The following is a 19,659-nucleotide window of genomic DNA, read 5'->3' as shown; positions in this document are numbered from 1 at the left end:
GAGCTGACGTTGACATCATCTGCCAGTCCTAAACACCCACACTGACTATATTAAAACACAGGAAAAAGTGAGGAATCAAAGGTTTGATGTTTGCTGGAAATTTTCTTTTAATTATTTGAGCTAGAATGCTTATCATAGCACATGATATCTACACACAAACCTCTGTTGGGAAGATGAGTCCAGCGCGATCCTCAGGTAAACCTCCGAGGTACAAGGTGTCATCCAGGTCCAGGATTTCACTGTCTCCCGGGGCCGTGTATGCTGTTCTTACACTGTTCACCGAAATAGTTCCTGAACACGTCGCCAGACATCAAAACAGTATCAGTAATTGTTATGACCTTCAGCGTGAACATCCTCATCACAATCACCACTGTCATCACCACCACCATCACCACCACCAGCACCACTATTATGAGTGCCATCATTATCATCTTTATCATCATCATCCTTGCGCCTCTCTTTGTACTCCTCCTCCTCATCACCACCACCACCACAAATCACAGCTACAATCAGAAGTAATTGAAATTCTACACAGTCCTCAGGTAGTCCCTGTGAGTTAAAAAATGCCACATTTAACATTTTTTTTGCTAATAATATATTTCCTTTTGGAACAGTAACGCGCGGTTGGAGCAAACAAATAAGATTCCCACTGAGAGGAAAGGCAGCTTCTACAGACCTCTGTAATTAACACAGAGTTTCAAGCAATAACTATATGCTCATAACAGGCTGACATGTGTAAAACATCCCCATCTGTAATAGAACTGTACAGTACTGTGCAAAAGTATAAAGTCACCCCTTATTTCTTTATATTTTGCTAGGAGCACCAGTTCATTAAAACACCAGCAAAAATGCATGGAAAATAGAGTATGTGTAAGGCAAAAACAGAGCTTGTACAATTCTAATGAGTTTAAAAGTAAATGTTTGACATGACAACCTTTATTCTTCAACACAGCCTTAACTCAGTGGCAAGCTTTCTTTTAATTTCTTTAAGCAGTCTTCAGGAATAGTTCTCCGGGCTTCTTAACCTCTTAAGCCCCAATGCCCCCTGATATGGGGGCAAAAAGCAGGAGATCAGGTAGGCTTGGGGCTTAAGAGGTTAAAGGCCACTTCAAACCTCTTCCTTGGATGTCTGCTGCCTTTTGCAATGTTCTCAGTCAAGATGACCCCGCACTGCTTCAATAAAGTTGAGGTACAGGCACTGGGGAGTGCAATCAATGACTGATGGTGTTTCATTGTGTGTTTTTTAATCCAGGTATGCTTTCACTGCATTGGTAGTTTGTTTTTGTGATCATTGTCATGCTGAAAAATGAAGCCATTGGCAATCAGGTGCTTTCCAGATGGTATTGCATGGTAGATCAAAATCTGATGGTACTTTTCAGTGTTTTAATAATTCCATAATTCCATCAATTTTAACAAAATTCCCAACATCACTGGATGAAATGCAGTCACTAACCATGACAGAGCCTCCATCAATTACAGACACTCACTAGTGTAACTCTCTCTTGTCAGATTACAAGTAAGAAGAGTAGGAAAGTAGATGGATCTGGCAGAAAGGCCAGATCTCACAGGTCCTGTATCTGGATTTGTTTCCTTTTCTTTTGACGTAACTGTCAGATGCTGTTCAGATGCTGTAGATAGTTTTTTTCCACCTCTTCTTTTGTCCTCACTTGTCCAATTTGTCCCTACACTTTTTACAACACAGTACGCACCATACAGAAAGTTTTTGGCTCTTTCGGGAATCACCTTGTTGGTGCAAAAATACTATTTTATGCCTCCCAAATTGTATTATCTTTGGTATTTTGAGTTGATTAAATTTAAAAACATTTGGAACAAATTATGTATTTTTGCAACAGGCAGCTAATAACCCTAAAGATCCCTAAAGATACAATTTAAAATGGGTTCTTTGCTCATTTTTCTGTTATGCATAGACACAACAAATCTAGTGATTCATAGGCCAGTCTTAAATTGCTTAACAAAAAAAAAACAATTCCTCTGACAGTGGTCAAGTACAAGTACAAGTACAAGAACTGGACTAAAAATAAATTAACAAGCAATGAATGTCCAATGAAAAACTTAAGAAAGCCTGGGGAAGTGTTGTTCAAGACTTTGCACAGCACTCGATAGACTTACCAGAGAATCTGGGTCCTTAGCAGCAAAGTATAAAGAAATGATGGGCGGCTCAAGACTTTTGCACATAACTGTAACTGTAAAATGATTTTAAGACATTGTGCAAGTATGTTTTACATACCTACTGACAGTAATTGTGACAGAAAGGAAAGGTTTAGAGCAAATGTGATTATGATGTCAAGTAGCATTAATGGGTCTACCAGTTGGATACGAAACAGGCCACCAAAAGCTTTAATTTTAGTCTGAGTGTAATTATACCAGCACATGAACAATAAACTTGACAGACCTGCTGTATATGAATTGGGTTAAAATAGTCAAAATAAAACCCCTTAAAGTCAGATTCAATAGAAACAGGTGAATTAAATACATACAGAATGCAGATGGTTGCAAAAATGGTTATGTTAATCTGCTGCTTGCTTCAAAATGTGCACAGCTACTGTCAGTTCAACTTTTGCTATTAGCTTCAGAATTAAAAGAGCTGCGATTGTACCTGAGCGTCCGTCTCTCTGGAAGTCAACATGGTACCATTCTCCATCATTGACCTTTCTGTCGATGGCCTTGGTCTTGGTGGTTCCTGAGCCCATGTCCAGCAGTAAGTACAGGTGTCCATCAAGCATCTCAATAGCAAAAAAGTCCACCTGTAGATGAACCAGAGACGTGTAAAAAAAACCAAACAGGAACATTTGTGCAAGCTGTGAAAATGCAAATTATAGTTGCAGGTGTGACATGAGTGCAATTTGTTCAATTTACTTCTTTTTGAATTCTCATTAATAAACTATTCAGCTTGAATTTGTAGAAGTGGGGACTTTCGTTTGTTTAAAATCTCAATTCTGCAGCTAAAGCTCAGAATATCAGTCACGATTATAAAGTCACTGCCCTGTTAGAGAGGATGATTAAAGGTAGCCGTTTTAATGAACTGAATTTTCAGATGCAAAATCTTTGTACACATTAATAAGCGACAGGTGCGTTGGAGGAATAAACTTCATTAAAACAGCTCAATTGAACTCCCGCACGCTGTTCCACTTACTGTTCGTATACTTACTAGTGGACCATTCCACCTTCTTCATAAGTAACATCCCTTCATATCTATCTAGATAATCATTCCAACATCCAGCAGACTAAAAAGATTAATGAGATGAATTTAGCCACCTTGCAGTATGTGAGTGGTCAGCCAATAATATTCTATAAAAAATATTCTAAATGAATTTCTGTTCTTCATAAATGGATTTTGTAGATGGCTAATTGGATTTTGTACTATTTCATCAGAATTTTGAAAAATGCATACTTTGATAATACCTAATACTTTGTTTATTTGGCTACACCCCTTCAAAACTAAAGTAACTCATATTAACTTCTGCACTTTGTACTATAGTGACCCAAAATATAGCTGCTAAACATCAACACTGTCATTAAAATTTATTTCAACATTATACATTATACATTATACAGTTAGCCTAGAATGTTTTTTTACCTTGACGGTTGGAGGTGTGCGCGGATCCTTGCGCTGCTGCTGCCGGGGTTTGCCGTGGCTGAAAAGCATCAGCCCATTGGGCTCTGTCGTCCTGAAGTCAAATGAGATGGATCCCGCCTTCTTCGCTGTCCACTTGCTCAGTGCCACGTAAGACTCTGGGGTGTCAAAGGTCACGGGGTCTAGCGTTGCTACACTCTCACACTTAAAGGACACCACCCCACTTACCTGGTACAGAAAACAGTTGAGTTGTTAAATTGCTGTAGTGACTATCTGGACCAGTATGGTTCCTTTGTAGTCTGAGACCGAAATAAAGCCAGATTCCAGCTGTGAAATGGCTAAAAGATAAAAGCTTGTGGCTACCTCTCAAATATATAATCCCATTTACATCGCTACAGTGTGAGTCTCACAGGGCGAGACATGAGGTTGAGCTACAAAAAGGTGTCTGTGTTTGAGGGGATCCAGCATTGTCTGGCTTGTTGGGACGTGTTGATTAAAGCGCATACCTTCATCTTGGGGTCTCCCTGTTTAGCCAGTCTAGACAGCTCCAACCGTACATCGTTGTTCTTGTACACCACCTTGAGGGGAGGGGATTGAAAGAAAATAATGATATCTGAATGCTGCTTCACTTTTAACCAACACACATAACATTTCTGATAGAGAAATTATTAAAGTAATGCTAAATTCTTATTAGTAAGCTGGGGGAATGTATCTCTCTCGCTGCGTCTCTGTCTCACTATCCCTCTATCTGCTTTCTGCTATCCAAACATTATGTACTAGCACACACAATGATGCTAGACTGTTTCCCTGTAAGGGAACACACACGTGACAGTTCCCAGGATAACATTGGGGGAAAATGTATGAAAAGGTTCAGCGACAGTAAGATTGATTGACTTTTGAGCGCACATCGATTAATGTTTAACCTATTCAAACACATTTTCTATTCAAATGTTCTGATGGGTTTTTTATATGAAAGCAAGAACCTAAAGACCAGCATCCACTCCAGCTTCATCTTTTCAAACTCCCATTTGTCCCTGCCACCTGCATGATTGCTTTTACATCTTCTATTTTCTTTGCTTTACTGTTTCTCTCTTTGCTTTCCCTGACACAGTCCGCTCTCTGACTCAGTGTATAGAGTGTGCTTGTGCTGAGCATTCTGATGTTGAGAGATGAGCACACAGGCTCCGCTTTATTAATCCAGACCTCCTTCTATGACCTGTGAGCAACCAAATACTCCTCTGCATTGGCTCTGCGTTTTAATTTTCTGCATGTCAGGTGCTATTGTGTGCGTGTGTTTAAGGCAAGGGGGTGGCTCTTGAACACAATAAGTGCTTCAAACGGTCTTACGGTGTGGGTGTTTATGGGGAGGATTGTGCCTGTGCTGCATCCAATGCACAAAACTGTTACAGCCGTGATTGCTCATGCATATGATGATTCGCAGCATACATCTTAATTTGCTCACATGGATTATCATATCATCGTATTAAATATGTAAATGTGCCAGTGGAGGGTTCACTTTGACAGCGGCAGCCTCATTTAAACATCATCACTCTTAATGAAGCAACACAGAGTGCATTCACTACTGATACAGATAGCTCTCTGTTTGGCACATCATCTGTTGGCTTGTTTGGTTGTTTGTTTATGCCTCTGTGTGAATCTGCGTGAATGAAAGGGAGACTCAGGCAGGGTGTGTATCCGATGGGCATGAGGATGTCTTTGGGAGTTTCGTTGTATCAAGCTCTGGGTATCCATACGTATGTTTATTTGCGTGCAACAACTGTTTCAGCGGAAATATTTGGGCATATAATATTACACTACGACTGTGTTTTCTGTGCATGCATGCATGTGTGCAGAGTGTGAGTTTTTGTTTCTGTGGTGCTGTGGCCCATTTCAAGCACAGTGGATGGATGGAGCATCTCTGTGGCGTACCTAATTAGCATGTTAGTGCTTAGTTCTGTATCTACTCTCTCAACTACACTCATCACTGATTCTCTCTGATGCTGGGGAGGGTGTGTGCGTGTGTGTCTGGGACTACTTGTGTGAGTCTGCCAAATGGAAGCATGTCGGTGTATGTGTGCTTTATAAGATATTGTGTGTAAAAATGTTTGTGTGATGCGTGGCAGAAGAAAGAAAAGAAGATTTATTTTAGTTTAGATGAATATTTCTTAAACCTTAGGTCAAAGCGGACAGCATTAAGCACTTAGAAGCGCTTTGGGTGCCTTGAAAAGCGCTATATAAATCCAATCCATTATTATTATTATTATTATTATAGAAAGACGTTTTACACATGCAAAGTTTTATCCTATGCAAATAATTAGGTTGTTTTTTTTTTACCTATCAAGCATGCGCCCCACCTCTTTCAGACATCCCATGAAGTTATTGCTGACTGGAGAACCAGGCAGGTCAGCGGTGCTGGGGCTTCCTCCCACGTAGAAGAAGTCATCAGAGCCCAGCATGGTGTAGTCCTCCTGTGTGTAGCCCGTGGTGGTCAGGATGCCGTCCACAGAGATGGTCACCTACACAACAAAGCACAGGGAAAGGACACGCTATATACTCACACCAAAGGCAGCGCTAAGCGCTAGCTAGGCGCTGACCAGCCAAATTAGCCCCCGTTGCTCTGGTAACCAATCTATATGCATTCTGGCAGGGAGAAGGCCTGATTGGTTTTGGGAATTGGCCACTTTGATTCGCAGCAGTTGGATCAGTGCTGGCTGTGTGGTGTAACTGAGTAGTGTCGCCTCTTGGCTTTGCTGATGTAACCGGCTTCAGAAATATGTAACTATGAACTGCTAAATACCGCTCACTCCTGCAGGTAGTGGTAAACTCTCATTTTTCTTTTGTGCGCTCTGAGAATTAAAACGGCATAATCTTCTATCTTCAGCCTATCAAGAGCAAAAAGTCTATTGTAAATTCTCTATGCGATTAATAAAGTTTTGCTGAAACCCAAAGCTTCAGGGCCACAATTCTCTCGGTACCCAGACTTCAAAGGCAGTTTATTACTCTGTGACTGCATGGTAAAAAATAGACTAAACCATAGTGATTTTGCTAAAAGGTTAGCCTTGTTTATTAAAGGAAAAGCCAACTTAACCCATATCAGTGAAATTTTCCAACTTATGTTTATGGTTCATACTCTTAAGCTGCTTTACGGTCTAGGCAGAAGACGCAATTTGATTTATTTCCTAATATGCTAACAAGATTTTTCCTAAATGCTTTGCCTAAAGTGACACTGGTGCTCTTATAATTTAATCAGCTCATTTTGGTGTGTAATAGCCTGTACAGAGGCTTTTAGGTGTCACTGATATCCAATCTTGTCACACTCAAGTCACCGTTAGTGGTACATTATCACTCTCTGATATTCTACAGTACATTACTGACCATGTCTGGCTGCCCATAAAGGTTGTGAGCTCTTTATTTCCCCACTACAATAAGTTCCCTCTGACTGCTGGTGCTCATCATTGCCAGGCAAACGTGCCCAGCCAGTCAGGTGTTAGTAAGTCTCCGCAGGCATCTTCGTGCTATGCAGTAAGGTGTTAGTACTATTTACTTGTTAGTAGTTGTTAGTTGTTGCACTGCTGGCAGCCACAGAAGTGTTACTTGTGTCAGGCCAAGCTGTGTTGGGTTACTGAGGTCAGGGTTCATGATTTCAATGCTGTTAGTCATTGTGATGATGTTATGTTATTGTGTTGTTAGGGTGAATTGTGATGATGGTGTTAGTTGGTTAGTTAGTGGTCTGGGGGGGGTTTGTTAGATCAGCGAATCAGGATGACAAACACACAGATTTAATGCACACACGCACAGGTGTTAGATGGGTTACGCCTCATTCCACACACATAAATATACAAACATGCAGTCTGTTCCTCTCTCTGCATGCAAGCACTGGCAAAGAGGACACAATAGATAATAAAATACAAAAAAACCCCAACAACATACGACAGGATGAGTTAGAGGCACCATGGAGAACATGCAGTGGAGGATTGGTGAAAAATAAAAGAAAAAAGAATTTAAAAAAAGAAGGGAAGGAACCTCTCTATCCACTTTACGGACCAATTAGAGAGGGGAAGGGTTTTTGAGTCACGCCATGCAGGATGGGGGAAGGGGAGGGCTCGTCATTTGCGTGCAGGTGAGGGATGAGCCAATCACCGTGGGCCTACATGTCAGTCACAAAGTGATGGGGTGAAAATAAAAACAGTAGAAGTAAGGGAGGGAAAGGATTTATAGAAAAAAAGTGGTTGGCAAGGAAGGTGGATGTGGGCTTTTTAAGCGTAAAAGATTACCAACCGCATTTATCCTGTTATTGGTTTAGTTTTGATGTCTATGGTTCAAAAGGAAATAGACACGGGGCAAACCCAAACTAAGAAACAATTAGAATGATATCTACCGAACAATGGAGTTTGTTTACCATAGCGTGTCCAATGCCTGAGTGCTTTGTAGGAGAGGGGGAGAAAGGAAAGCAAAAAACTGTGAACAGAACAACCTCGGGAACAAAAAAAGGAAAGCTAGAAGGCCTCTGGTGAGGTTAGTAGGTTGGTTGGAGTGGTTTCGCTAGGAGAAGGGCACAGGTTAGGTTAGTAGAATGAATCATTCCATGGATGGTGGTTAGTTTCACTAGCAGGTTAGTAAAGTTAGTAGTCAAGTTAGTAGTACAGACAGGCAAACGGTAGAGGCAGGGCACAGGTAGGTTACAAGCACCTGGGTGCTAGTGACCCTGTATGTTCTCTAGTCCACTCCCTCGCTCTTTCACTCTCTCAGTCATTCACTCACTCAAACACACAATTGAAAAAGCACTCACCTAGAGCTGAGAGCAGTGCAGGTCTGCTGGTAAAGCCACTGTAAACTAAGACCAAAACCTCAGGTATTTTCTTACTACCATAGCATCACTGCAATTGGACAACAGACCACTGACCATGGTTTCTACACTGTTTAGCTTCCTTCTGCTGACTACAGTCTTTTCAGCCCCGTGTGGCCCTGGAACACCTGCACTGTGGTTCATCAAAGTCAAATACAGAGCGAATCTATTTAACAAGGAGTCAGAATTAATTCTGCAACTAATAAACATCTTCATTTGGTTAATGAGTCAATTATTTCTCAGGCAAACGAAATTATTGTTTTGGCGTAGCCTTTTAGTATGCACGTTTTTTTTTGTTTTTTTTTCATTGCTTCTTCTGGCTTCTGTGCATCTCGTCAGAGAATCAGTGCCACGAGATATGAGGAGTGCTGGGTTGCCCGCACCTATAGCCTGAATACAATCCTGTACAATAACAGACATTAAATGCAAAGTTTCTGAAAACCCCAGCTGAGGTCTAAACTTCACAAACAAGCTAATGAAATAAAAAAACAAACAAACAAAATCACAATGTTGTCACATTTGAAAAGCTGGAACAAGTATTTTTTTTATCTTGACATCTTAAAATATTTTCAAATTGTGCTTTACTTCATTCTGCCATTTACCAAGCATTTTATCAGTAAAACTTCCATTCATCCTTGTTATCTTTATGTCCCTCTCTACATGACTGAAAATGTTTCTTCCCAAAAGCCTTATCAGTAACATAAATTGTCTCCTCTCCTCTCTGTTTCGCTTACTCCTCCATCTCCTGTTGTTTGGTTACCTGTCTCAGGTTGCGGGTGACCTTGACGTCATGCCAAGCGTTGTCGTTGAACTTTCCGTTGACGGGCTCCACCAAAGCCTCAAAGGCCCCAGAGCCGAGGTTGATGACAAGTGACACTGCCCCATTCTTGAGCGCCAGGTTGACGTAGTCAGCTGACTTGCCGGTGTGCAGCATGAGGCCATTGCGCTGCAGTGTCTTGAAGGAGAGCGTTATTTCATCACTGCTAGATTGGATGGGGTTGGGCGACAAGTCGTAGCAAAAGTACTCTGAGCCCTTGAAGGTGGCGACGTACTCCTCGCGAGCTGAGAGGCAAAGGGAGAGGAGGAAGAGGGAGAAGAGGAGGAAAGAGAAGCATGGAACCATTACGTTGTTGCCAAAGCATTATCATAATGAGTGGTACATTTTCCAAGCTATGTTGCTTCTTCCCACACTGCTCTTCACAAAATGCTCAAAGATGATAAAATGGTGGGTGTTCATCAGAGCCAGCTGAGTAAAACAAAGCTCAGCTGGGCCTGGTTAAATTTGATTCGGATATGCAGTACAAAACATATTGTTTAAGATGCTGAAAATGCTGTTATTGTCAAGCAAAGCCTCACTGATGCCAGCACTTGGAAGAAACACTTCCTTCCATACCTCTAATTGTACCACAGAGTGGTGTGTAAACAAGCTTTGATCATTCATGTGGGTTAGAGATTAAACAGTGTGGATGTGAGGGAGACAGTCGTGAGTCTGTAGCATTCCAAACTCGTTACGAAACCTGTCTCTCTTTTGAGAGAACAGCTGTGTTGGCAGTCTAAAGTGAGGTGCTCTTGTTTGACAACATGGCTCCTTTCATGATGTTTGTTAAATGCCAGAAATGTGTATGTGTCTGCGTATGTGTGTGTGGCGGCAGCAAAGGTTAGGGAAGTTTTAAAAGTGAATGGCAAAAACCGACGATGAAGATGGAGAAGAGCAGCCTGCAAGCATAATGGCAGCCAAAGCAGGTAGGAGTGGCCAATTAGAATTCAGTAACAGGCAGACAGCCAGTAGCAACTTACCTTGCACACCCTTAGTGACCCACAAGGACACTAGACCAAGGTTTTACAATCCATCATACTTAAGCTCGCATTCACTTATCTGCTCTCACACCTACACACACTACTCTATACGCAAGCCAGCAGCAGAACAAATATGCACACCTACGCACACATCCGCAAAAATGATCATACTATCGTGCTGCCATAGACAAGTAGGGGCGACATTATCTGTCTCTTCACCTCCCCCCACCTTCAAAAACATCACCCTTCCTCTGCATCTGCTCCAGCGTTCTCCTCACCACCATCCCTATAGCTCTCACACCTCCCTCCTGGCCTCATGCCACCATTCCTCTCCTCACATCTCACTGGCCTCTTTTTCTCTGCTCTGTGGAGCCTCTGGCATAACCACCATCTTGTAGTTCACAATGACGAGGGGAACAGAGGAGGATTTAGCACACGCTAGGTGAAGCTGGAGCAGGAGAGACACTTGGTGAGGAACCGCTGGAGAGGAGAAGAGGGGGGGAAAGATGCCATATAATGAATAGACTGAAGTGTAATAGGTTATTAAGGTAGTGAGAGGCAGAGAGAGGGATGTTGAAATGGAATCGGCCGCACTTGAGTGAATATAACACAGAGAGAATAATGAGAAGGAAAAAGTGAGAATATATCACAATTCAAAGGCCAATTGTGGCAAATTGTCTTTCTTTGCTTTTGTTGCATGAAAAAAAAAATCCAAAGTGTGAATGCCAATATATGAGTGAGAAACAACACATTGTGTTGTGTGATTCCTTCCCTCCCAGCATGTTAATTAAGAGTATGTGTCTGCATGCCTCAAAGAGAAAAATAAAAACTGCGTGCGAGTTCGCGTTCAAGCGTTTGAAAGTGTAGACAACTATATGCTTTTTATGTGTGCATGAAATGTGCGGGGGTGTGGGTGGGTGCTGGTCTCTGTAAATATTGGTGTATTGCTGTCAGAAAAGCTATTACCAACTCAGGGCCTCGGGCTAGTCTTTACTGAGAGGAGCGAAGAAAAAGGAGACCCCCACACACAAACGTACACAGAAAGACCAGCCACAAATGTTAACACAATCACACATACTCACTCACTCTCTCACACACACACACGCAAACAGAGCCAAATGTAGATGAGGTGGCAGAGCGAGAAGGGGTGGGTGCGTGTTGTTCACAATGGGAACACACGCAGCCGTCCAGCAGCATTGTAGCGGTAATTTACAGAGGTGCCATTAGGTTTCAGTGTAGTGCTCCACCATTCTGTTGCTAATTTACAGACACATCATTAGAGCAGACAGGAGCACATAAAGCATCTCTGCATCGATCTGGAAGCTCTGGCCCGCAAACGCTCACTCCTCGTTCTATTACATCACATGCACAACAGACGTGCACGCACACATTCAGACAGGAAAATGCATATTGGGTGACACAAACACAAGGAAGACGTGCATGCATGTGTTCACTGTGAAGACACACCTAAAACACACAGAGACGCACACGCTCTCAAGTGGGCAGGTTGGAGTGGATCTTCTGTAGCTCAGATTAATGGAGTGAGTCAGTATTAGCTCAGAGTAAACAGTGAGACAGACACTGACATACACACCACATGTCACACTTCATCCTGTGGAAAGCACTGTCGATCAAAACAAGCGAGTCGGAGAACGGAGGAATACAGTGAACGAGTGAGAAACAGTCAACTGAAGGGGAAAGAAAAGGAGAGCCTAAGAATGAGAATTATAAAAATGTTCCTGTGGAGAATTTTTAGTACTTTATATTTATTAATGTACTGTAGAAGTTTGGTATAGAGCTGGGCCATACATCCTAAATCTTTTATTATATCTTAAAATACTATCGTTATTGTGATATCATTGCTATAGCAACATAACACAAACTAGCCCAGGCACATCATAGCACAACAGCACCATGTCATAATTTAGCATCTAAAAGAGTAGCTGTTTTAATAACCTTAGATCATGAGCAGTGCTTTGCAGAATATGCAAGAAAATGTTTCCCCCCAAAAGGTGAAAACGACTTGTTTCACCCCTGGATGCAAAAACAAACTGTTGAGTATAACCAGGCTACAAGTAGGAGATTCCAGCATTTGGTGATTGGACGTCAACCCAGATATAGGCGCATGACTCCACATGTGTTGTTGGTGCGCTGACTAGTTGTGCTGGGTATTTGCACTTGCTAGTTCATAGCTAGCTGCACTCCACATGACAGGAAGGTCACATGGAGTGGATGGAAATTTTTAAGCAGCTGGTTTAAAAAGCTTGACCCAAGACACAACCCATCAAAGGTAGAAAATATTTTCCAGTTTTATTATCTGATAATATTTGTGCGGCTTTTGAAAAGTTACAAGGTCAAGTTACTTTAGTTACCGTTCAATAAAAGTGTTAAGATACCTGCTTAACATAAAATTACTTAAATTTCCAGGGAAAACACTAGCAAAGCAGCTTGATTTATGTGGTGTCACTTAATGTACTGCTGGGTCACCACTGTTGCACTATGGCTGCTGCTACTGCTGGCTCTTTGGTTCAGTAGACTCAATTGAAAAAAGGATGGAAAAAATACTCGTCATTAACTTGCACTTAAATGCAGGCTGCTAGCATCAATAAAATGTTCAGGAGTTTTTTCTATTTTGTCAAAAATACTAGAAGTTTTCTTGAAATGTTGTGATATCATTTTGTGACTATATCACCCACCCCTACTGTGGGAATTGTTTCTCGTGGGCTGCGTGTTTGGACAGCTAAGCTAAGCTTTACTTTATCTCTGAGGTCACTTTTTGCAATAACGGTCCTAAATTATACCTGATTAAAACGAGTGAATAGAAGAAGGGAAAAGAAAACTCTTTAAAGTTAATTAGCTTTGGGTAACTTTAAAGCTAATTAAAGGATATTTCTGAAGAAAACTGTAAAAATTGTTTTTATATCCATTCTTCTTGTTTTTTTTTAGTCGAAAAAAATTAATTGGCCGTTCATTGTTACCAAATACCAAACATTTGCTGGCCTAAACTTCTAAAATGTTCTATTCTTTGGGTCATATAAATACGTTGGGATTTTACACCACTGAATTTACAAAGTTATTAATAAGGAGATTTCTTTTCTTGGATACTGGGAAGCTGTTAAATGTATTTATTTACTATTTTATTTACCACTTTATAAAATAAGTGGTTGTATCAACAATTTTTTTTAGCTAAAAACAAAGCAGGCTCTCTTTTGAATTCCTCCAGCTGTGAGCACTGGAGAGACACAGAGCTGTGAAACTTCTCGTGTGTAAGTAATTCACACAAGCCGACTGTTGGTAGACAGATCCAACAATTATTTTTAATTTCATCTTTTAACCCTCAATGATCAATAAAATAAAAAACACCAAGGATGCAGCACTGCTGGGGTTTGTAACGTGTTGAAATATGCAGCAACTGAACAGCAAACTATTGAAAAAATATGCTCTAATGAAGGTCAGTAGGGTAAAACACTTTTCCTGAAATGTCTTTTTACCAGGAAAAATACAACTAAATCAAAAACAGCTTCCTCCACTGCACCTCGGTGACTAATCAAATCTTCTCTTGGCTGCTCCCTTTAGGGGTCACTATAGCAAATGATCTATTTCCCTTCCTTCACACCCTATCTGTTACATTGTCTCCTGTCACACTAAAGCTCCAGATATTGTAGTACCTACATTTTAAGTCCGTAGTCTCACCTCTACACTCCAAACACACCTTCTCACTGTCTTCCTCCTCAGTAGCAAAGTTTTCATTGGTGACCTAGTAACTAGTGGTTGTTGTTAGCCTGGCCCTCGTCTGCTCTGGTTTGGAAATCTTATTTTTCATTCACTTGTTTAATTTGAACAAAGATTATACACTGGGTGCCCTTCCTGATGCAATCCTCCCTGTTAATCCAGACTTGGACAGGACGCTAGGAATAATCTGGTTTATGGGCCCTGTGGTTGGCTCAAATACTTTGAAAAAAATAAACAAAGAAAATGTTCTGCAGCTTACCAAAATATGCTTTTCTCAATTCTTGTTCTAACTAATGGTGTAATGAGACCACTGCAATTACATAAAGACTCTATGCACCTTAAAACAAATTTACACAAGGCGACAAGTATAAAACTTCACTAAAAAAATCACCATACAATTGCCACTGTTATGCAAAAGCCTATCAGCTGAGATTCTCCCATCATCTGTCAGCACTGACAATTAGAAGAGGAAGACAGGCTTTTGTATTGCATTTTCAATTACTTCACTTTCATACACAGTGAAAGAAAGAACAAAAAACGAGTGACGGTTTGGAATAAACTGAGCGACTTCCTGGTAAGCTGTGAAAATATGTCACTATTAATTGATTCCAGCTATCAGTTGAACCTTTAAAGTAAGTCTTTCTACAGCTGGCTGTCAGGGGTGAATATATGTGGGTTGCAAAATGGTCCAAAACACACTCCAGCGACTGCATTTGCAGAAGGAGAGGTCTGTCTAGGAACAGGATAATATGAAAGGAACTTGTACAAAATTAATGAAGCGAACTTTGAAGGCTATGCAAGGATTGAGAATAAGCATAAATGTAAAGATGGAAGGTGATTGGCATTAGTTCTTGAAGACTATCGTTAAGCTACTGCTCTAATGAATAAAGCAGTCCGTGGGGAGGCGAGGAGGGAGAGAGGGAGCGAGAATAACTGATCTGATGGTTGCTGCTTCAGAGACCAGCTGCAGCTGTACCACCCTTCCAATGATCAAACACACATCAGTTGGATGTTTCTGTCTGTTTGCGCTCTCATGGCGAGTGTGTGTTGCATTTTTCTGCTCATGTGTGTCCTCAGCGTTTCGCACACTAATTTGTCATTTCCATGGCAACCCACTGTTACAGGGGCTACACCAAATATGAATGTGTTTGTGCATGCATGTGTTTCAGAGACAGAAACAGAGAGAGGGGGGAGAGACAGGAAGAGAGATGGAGAAGGAGGTCGAGAGAGAGAAAGAGTGATTGAGTGAACAGTACATTATCATGGACAGCTGTACTGAATCAAAATGGCGGATGGAGGCTGGGAGCACGTCGGGGGAGCCTACATTATACAGCACCTGATAGAGGGAGCAGGATGGAAAGAAGCAGGGAAAGAGGAAGATGCATTGGAGAATTTGAAAGGAGAAGGAATAAAAAAAGAGGGAGCAGGAGACTCATTGAGATGGGCAATGCAGAATGGAAGAGAAGAGAGAATAAGGTAGAAGGAAAGAAAGACGAAACAAGGAAAGGGAGTGGCAGAGAAGGAGGGATGGCTAGAGAGAGGTAAAGACAGAAAAATGCTGGTGTATCTAAATCCTAGTGTAGCAAGCCTCAATCATGGCAGCCCTGTCATTCTGAAGATAGCACGCTGCAGTTCCCTTGCACCTCGTTTTTAGCCCACCGTGCAGTTCTGATATCAGCTCCTCTCAGACTGTCCACACATGCAAATACACATGCACACACACACGCAGCATAAACTCAAGCGTCCTGCACGAAGGCATCCCTTCTCAATAACAGACAGGTGGATTAACTATACACTCGTACACTATACAGATAGATGACCAGCATTGGAAATGTATGTAAATGTATGCTAACATATGCATAGTTTCCATATTAAGTTAAAGTGTGAGAATTCATACAGTCGAGTTCACTAAAGGCTGCAAATGCCGTTTCCATCTCTATTCGGTGATATACAGCATCTGGCTTTGAAAGCGATTGGGCTATCACATCACAGCCAAGGGAGCAATACTGTAGAGGAGGATATTACTGTCAGGACACAAGTGACAGATTGCTCGTCTGCAATGTTGATGTCTTATTTCTTTTTTGTTGTTGTTGTTAAATTGAAAGCATTTATTCCCAGTATGAAATATGCACTTTAAAAAAATGCTACACCAGCACAGAAAAATACCATACTGACCTAAAAGTGAAGAATAGTGCAGAAACTGTGATTGAGTTGAAAAATCACCAACAATATAGACACCTGTCTGAACGTTTTCTTCTAAATGTTTGTCATTTTTTGCAAATCTTTGATGATAGGAAGGTTTTATATAATTTCTGCAATAGCAGGAATGTAAGACTCACAGGACTGCTAATTAATCTAGTAATGTTGTGATCATTTTTTATGTTATGTCATGTTTACACTTTTTGTTCTTCTGGATATGCAGGGTGGTTTCAAGTGCTTATGTAGCAATAGACCACCATAGCAGAGACTCCCAGTCAATGTGATGTCAGTAAAACAAGTCTTTCTGGAAACATTGTGGTATATGGTACACAAAACTGAAACTTGCCGCTTAACAAATAATGGTCATATATTTTCGTGCAAGTGCTCTGGGTGCATGATATAACTAAAGATTAAAAAGATCTCCTTTACCTTCGTACACTATATTAAGTTGGAAGTGGCTCCATAGTGTAGTGGTTTACACTTTTGCCTAACAAGTGATTGGCATTAGACCATATCATTAAGATCCTGCTCCAATGAATAAAACAGGCTGTGGCCTGTTGTGAATAAGGGAGTTAATACTGCATTAAGTTGGCTTTTTTTAAACCTTAAAAGATGGCACAATTCACTTGTTTCAGGTTGAATTTTCACACTACTTTAAGTAAAGCCAACTATTTTTTTTGCAGTGATTCATTGACTTGAAAGAATCAGATGCAACTGAAACCAGGTGTTATCTACATAATCATGATCATCAGTCATAAGAATTTTTAGATACGTTCTAACAGTGAACAGCAGCATTTTATAACTTTTGAAAAGAAAGAAACTTTTGCATTCTTTTGTTGCTGGCGTGGATTGAAGACACAAATGTGTGATAATGTTGGTGCTGCAATTTCAATGACAGGTCAATGCAGAAGCCTGGAGATTTATAGATTATACGGATGTGGATGTTGCAAAAACTTAAAAAGACTTTTTGGAGAACGCTTTGAAAGAAATGCCACAATTCCTTTACTGAGAATTTTGACTTCTTGTCCTATAGCAGCACTGATCAGTGGTTTTGAGTGGCGGCACCAATCTTTCAGAATACTCCAGCAAGTCCGGCACACCTTTACTGTTAATCATAATCAGTGACAGGGCTGTAGGGACGAACTTGCCTTTGATTGATGTTGTTTTATGTTCTAGTTTCTGTGAAGCACTTTGTGATTTTATCTTGAAAGGTGCTATATAAATATATTTTTACTTTACTTTACTTTACTAGTTAGCTCACAACACAACTATTGAGGTCAAAGGTCAAAACTTAAGGTTTAGCCAATCCTGTTAATCGGTCATTGGATACTAGTGCAAAGCTAATAAAAAGTCAAAATGTCTTCATAAAATAAATTATGGTTTTGAGAATGGATTATAATAAATCCAATAACTCTTGGATTTATCTCTAAGCTACCAAAGCCTGCTTAACTATGATTGGTTAAGAAAACCCAAGCTTAATCTGGACCTTAATCTAACAAATCCCAAAATCTTCCCCACCATCAGTTTATGTAAATTCGCATTCAGGTGTATGTCTATAGAGATTATCGTTTATGATACTGGATTATTCATTAATTGTTTCCCTGGATGAATGATTGCTTTCTGTTGATTAAGCACTCCATTAATTAGTTCTGATCGAATAATTGGAAAGAAGAGCAGCACATTAAACAGCACTGAAAAGAATCATTATGAGCAGTCCTTTTGTCAACAAAGAATTAAATCTGTAAGAAGATATGAGTCTCCTTGAGTCCCATGTAGTGTATTTAAAACTTATTTAGAATATTAAAAACAAAGGACTGCTTGATTGCCTTTGCTTAATAAACAGCAAATCATCCACGCACCATCCATTAGCGATGAATGGGGGATGGATGGTTTGCTGTTTATCAAACAGAACCGTTATACTAGCGTTTTCATCAGTCACCGTGGTGGAGTGAGCCTATTAAAAGGTCTGAACCCACGGCTGGCGCCACTGAGGAGCCAGACATTTTTTATAGGGGTGGCCAGTGTCAAACCAAACGCCGGGGTGGCACAGAAATGGATGACTCGGTTTTATTGCTATGTGTTAAATTAATGTAGCCTAAATAGTCTTTTTTCTTCTTTTCTTTTTCAGGCATTACTTCAATGAAGAAATGCACTATAGGAGCTTGTGTAAGATATTTATCTTGTTGATAAAGATAAGGCTCATAAGATAATTGCCATTTAAATGTGTCAGAGAAACACGTAGATGGTCAGTAGGTATTAAATGTATTAACAGCTCTACATGTAGCCCCCCCCCATCAGGCTTTGTCATTAGTTGTGCACGGTGGTCCGAGGGCTAGCCATGGCTACCCCAGACAACCTCTTGGACAAACAACAACAAGGTCCATCTCAGGACTATCGCAAATCATATTAAATTTAGCAATGTTTTTGAGAAGATACAATCATTTAAGTGCTATTTCTTTGAGATAGAAATAGAAGAAGTAGAGCATAACAAAAATAATATCGTACATCAGAAATCCTTTTCAATTTCCATGTTAAGAAAAAAACTATGAACAGCACACTTTTTGCCATTGTGTTCAATCCTTTATATCTTGTCCCTTTTTGTTCCTTTTATCTGTGTTCATATCTCTCTCTCTCTCTCTCTCTCTCTGTCTTGCTCAAATTTGGCCTTCTCTCTGGTACCCAGGGAAACTGGCTTGTTTCCATGACAATGTCTTCAGGCAGAACAGTGTATTTGTCTTAAGCTGGATAAGATCAGAGTCAGTTTCATCCCTTTTAGACACACTCACACCGGCATGCAGACAAACACATACAGTACATACAACATGGCACATATGCACAGTAGAGTAGAAGAGCACCAGAATTAGAAAAATGTGTAAAAAGCAGACAATTGGCAGCATTTAGATCCACACACATGCTTTAACATCTCTCACACACACGCACCTAATGAAACCCTCTTGTGGCATGTTGTTAACAAATAACAAGCACATAAAGAGCTCTTTTCATAAAGGTAATGTGATGGGTTTTTAATGAACACTGTGGCTATTTTAATTGTCATAGTTACGCCAGACAAGTGCCACAAGTAAATGAGTGTTTGTGTATGCATGCACGATTCCTTTGAGTGTGCGTATGCTCGTTCATGTGTCGTTTTGGCAAAAAGCGAAGAAATGAACTTCAAATGCCAGATGGGGTAGTGAAGTGAATCGCCAATTGGGCCGCTACTCTCGGTTCCCACCCAGGCACAATGGAAATTGCTAAGACAAGTAAGAAACAATTGGAGCACCAAGTACCCTGTTTCTTTCTCTTTCTTTCTAAAAATGGAGTGTGTGTGTCTGAGTGTGCGTGTTCGATGAGGTACGTGCATCACTGATGAATACCATGCCGGCTGATGCGAGGCTCTGTCAAGTCGGGGAGCCAAAGGAGAGATGCAGCACTCCTGCTGAGAAACGCTGCAGTCTTATCTCCCTTCCTGTCTCCCCGTGCGTCGCCGACC

At 40.8% G+C, this 19,659-nt stretch overlaps 1 protein-coding gene across 13 annotated transcripts in view; it reads right to left on the bottom strand.

The window, feature by feature from the left end:
• The window catches only part of nrxn1a (neurexin 1a), a 66,440-nt gene that overhangs the window by 30,030 nt on the left and 16,751 nt on the right, over window positions 1–19,659 (bottom strand). For 8 of the 13 annotated variants that reach the window (XM_040038782.1, XM_040038788.1, XM_040038785.1 and 5 more), the window contains 7 exons: window positions 9,202–9,503; window positions 7,995–8,018; window positions 5,950–6,111; window positions 4,102–4,173; window positions 3,599–3,823; window positions 2,618–2,765; window positions 161–291 (listed from right to left, as the gene is read on the bottom strand). In XM_040038782.1, coding sequence (XP_039894716.1) covers window positions 161–291; window positions 2,618–2,765; window positions 3,599–3,823; window positions 4,102–4,173; window positions 5,950–6,111; window positions 7,995–8,018; window positions 9,202–9,503 — 1,064 coding nt within the window. The remainder of the gene's footprint in view (window positions 1–160; window positions 292–2,617; window positions 2,766–3,598; window positions 3,824–4,101; window positions 4,174–5,949; window positions 6,112–7,994; window positions 8,019–9,201; window positions 9,504–19,659) is intronic. The other 5 variants (XM_040038792.1, XM_040038784.1, XM_040038790.1 and 2 more) reach the window with 1 other exon arrangement.

The sequence above is a fragment of the Simochromis diagramma genome, unplaced genomic scaffold, assembly GCF_900408965.1.
Source record: "Simochromis diagramma unplaced genomic scaffold, fSimDia1.1 OVJJ01000402.1, whole genome shotgun sequence".
Lineage (NCBI taxonomy): Eukaryota > Metazoa > Chordata > Actinopteri > Cichliformes > Cichlidae > Simochromis > Simochromis diagramma.
This window is presented reverse-complemented; position numbering and strand designations above follow the sequence as displayed.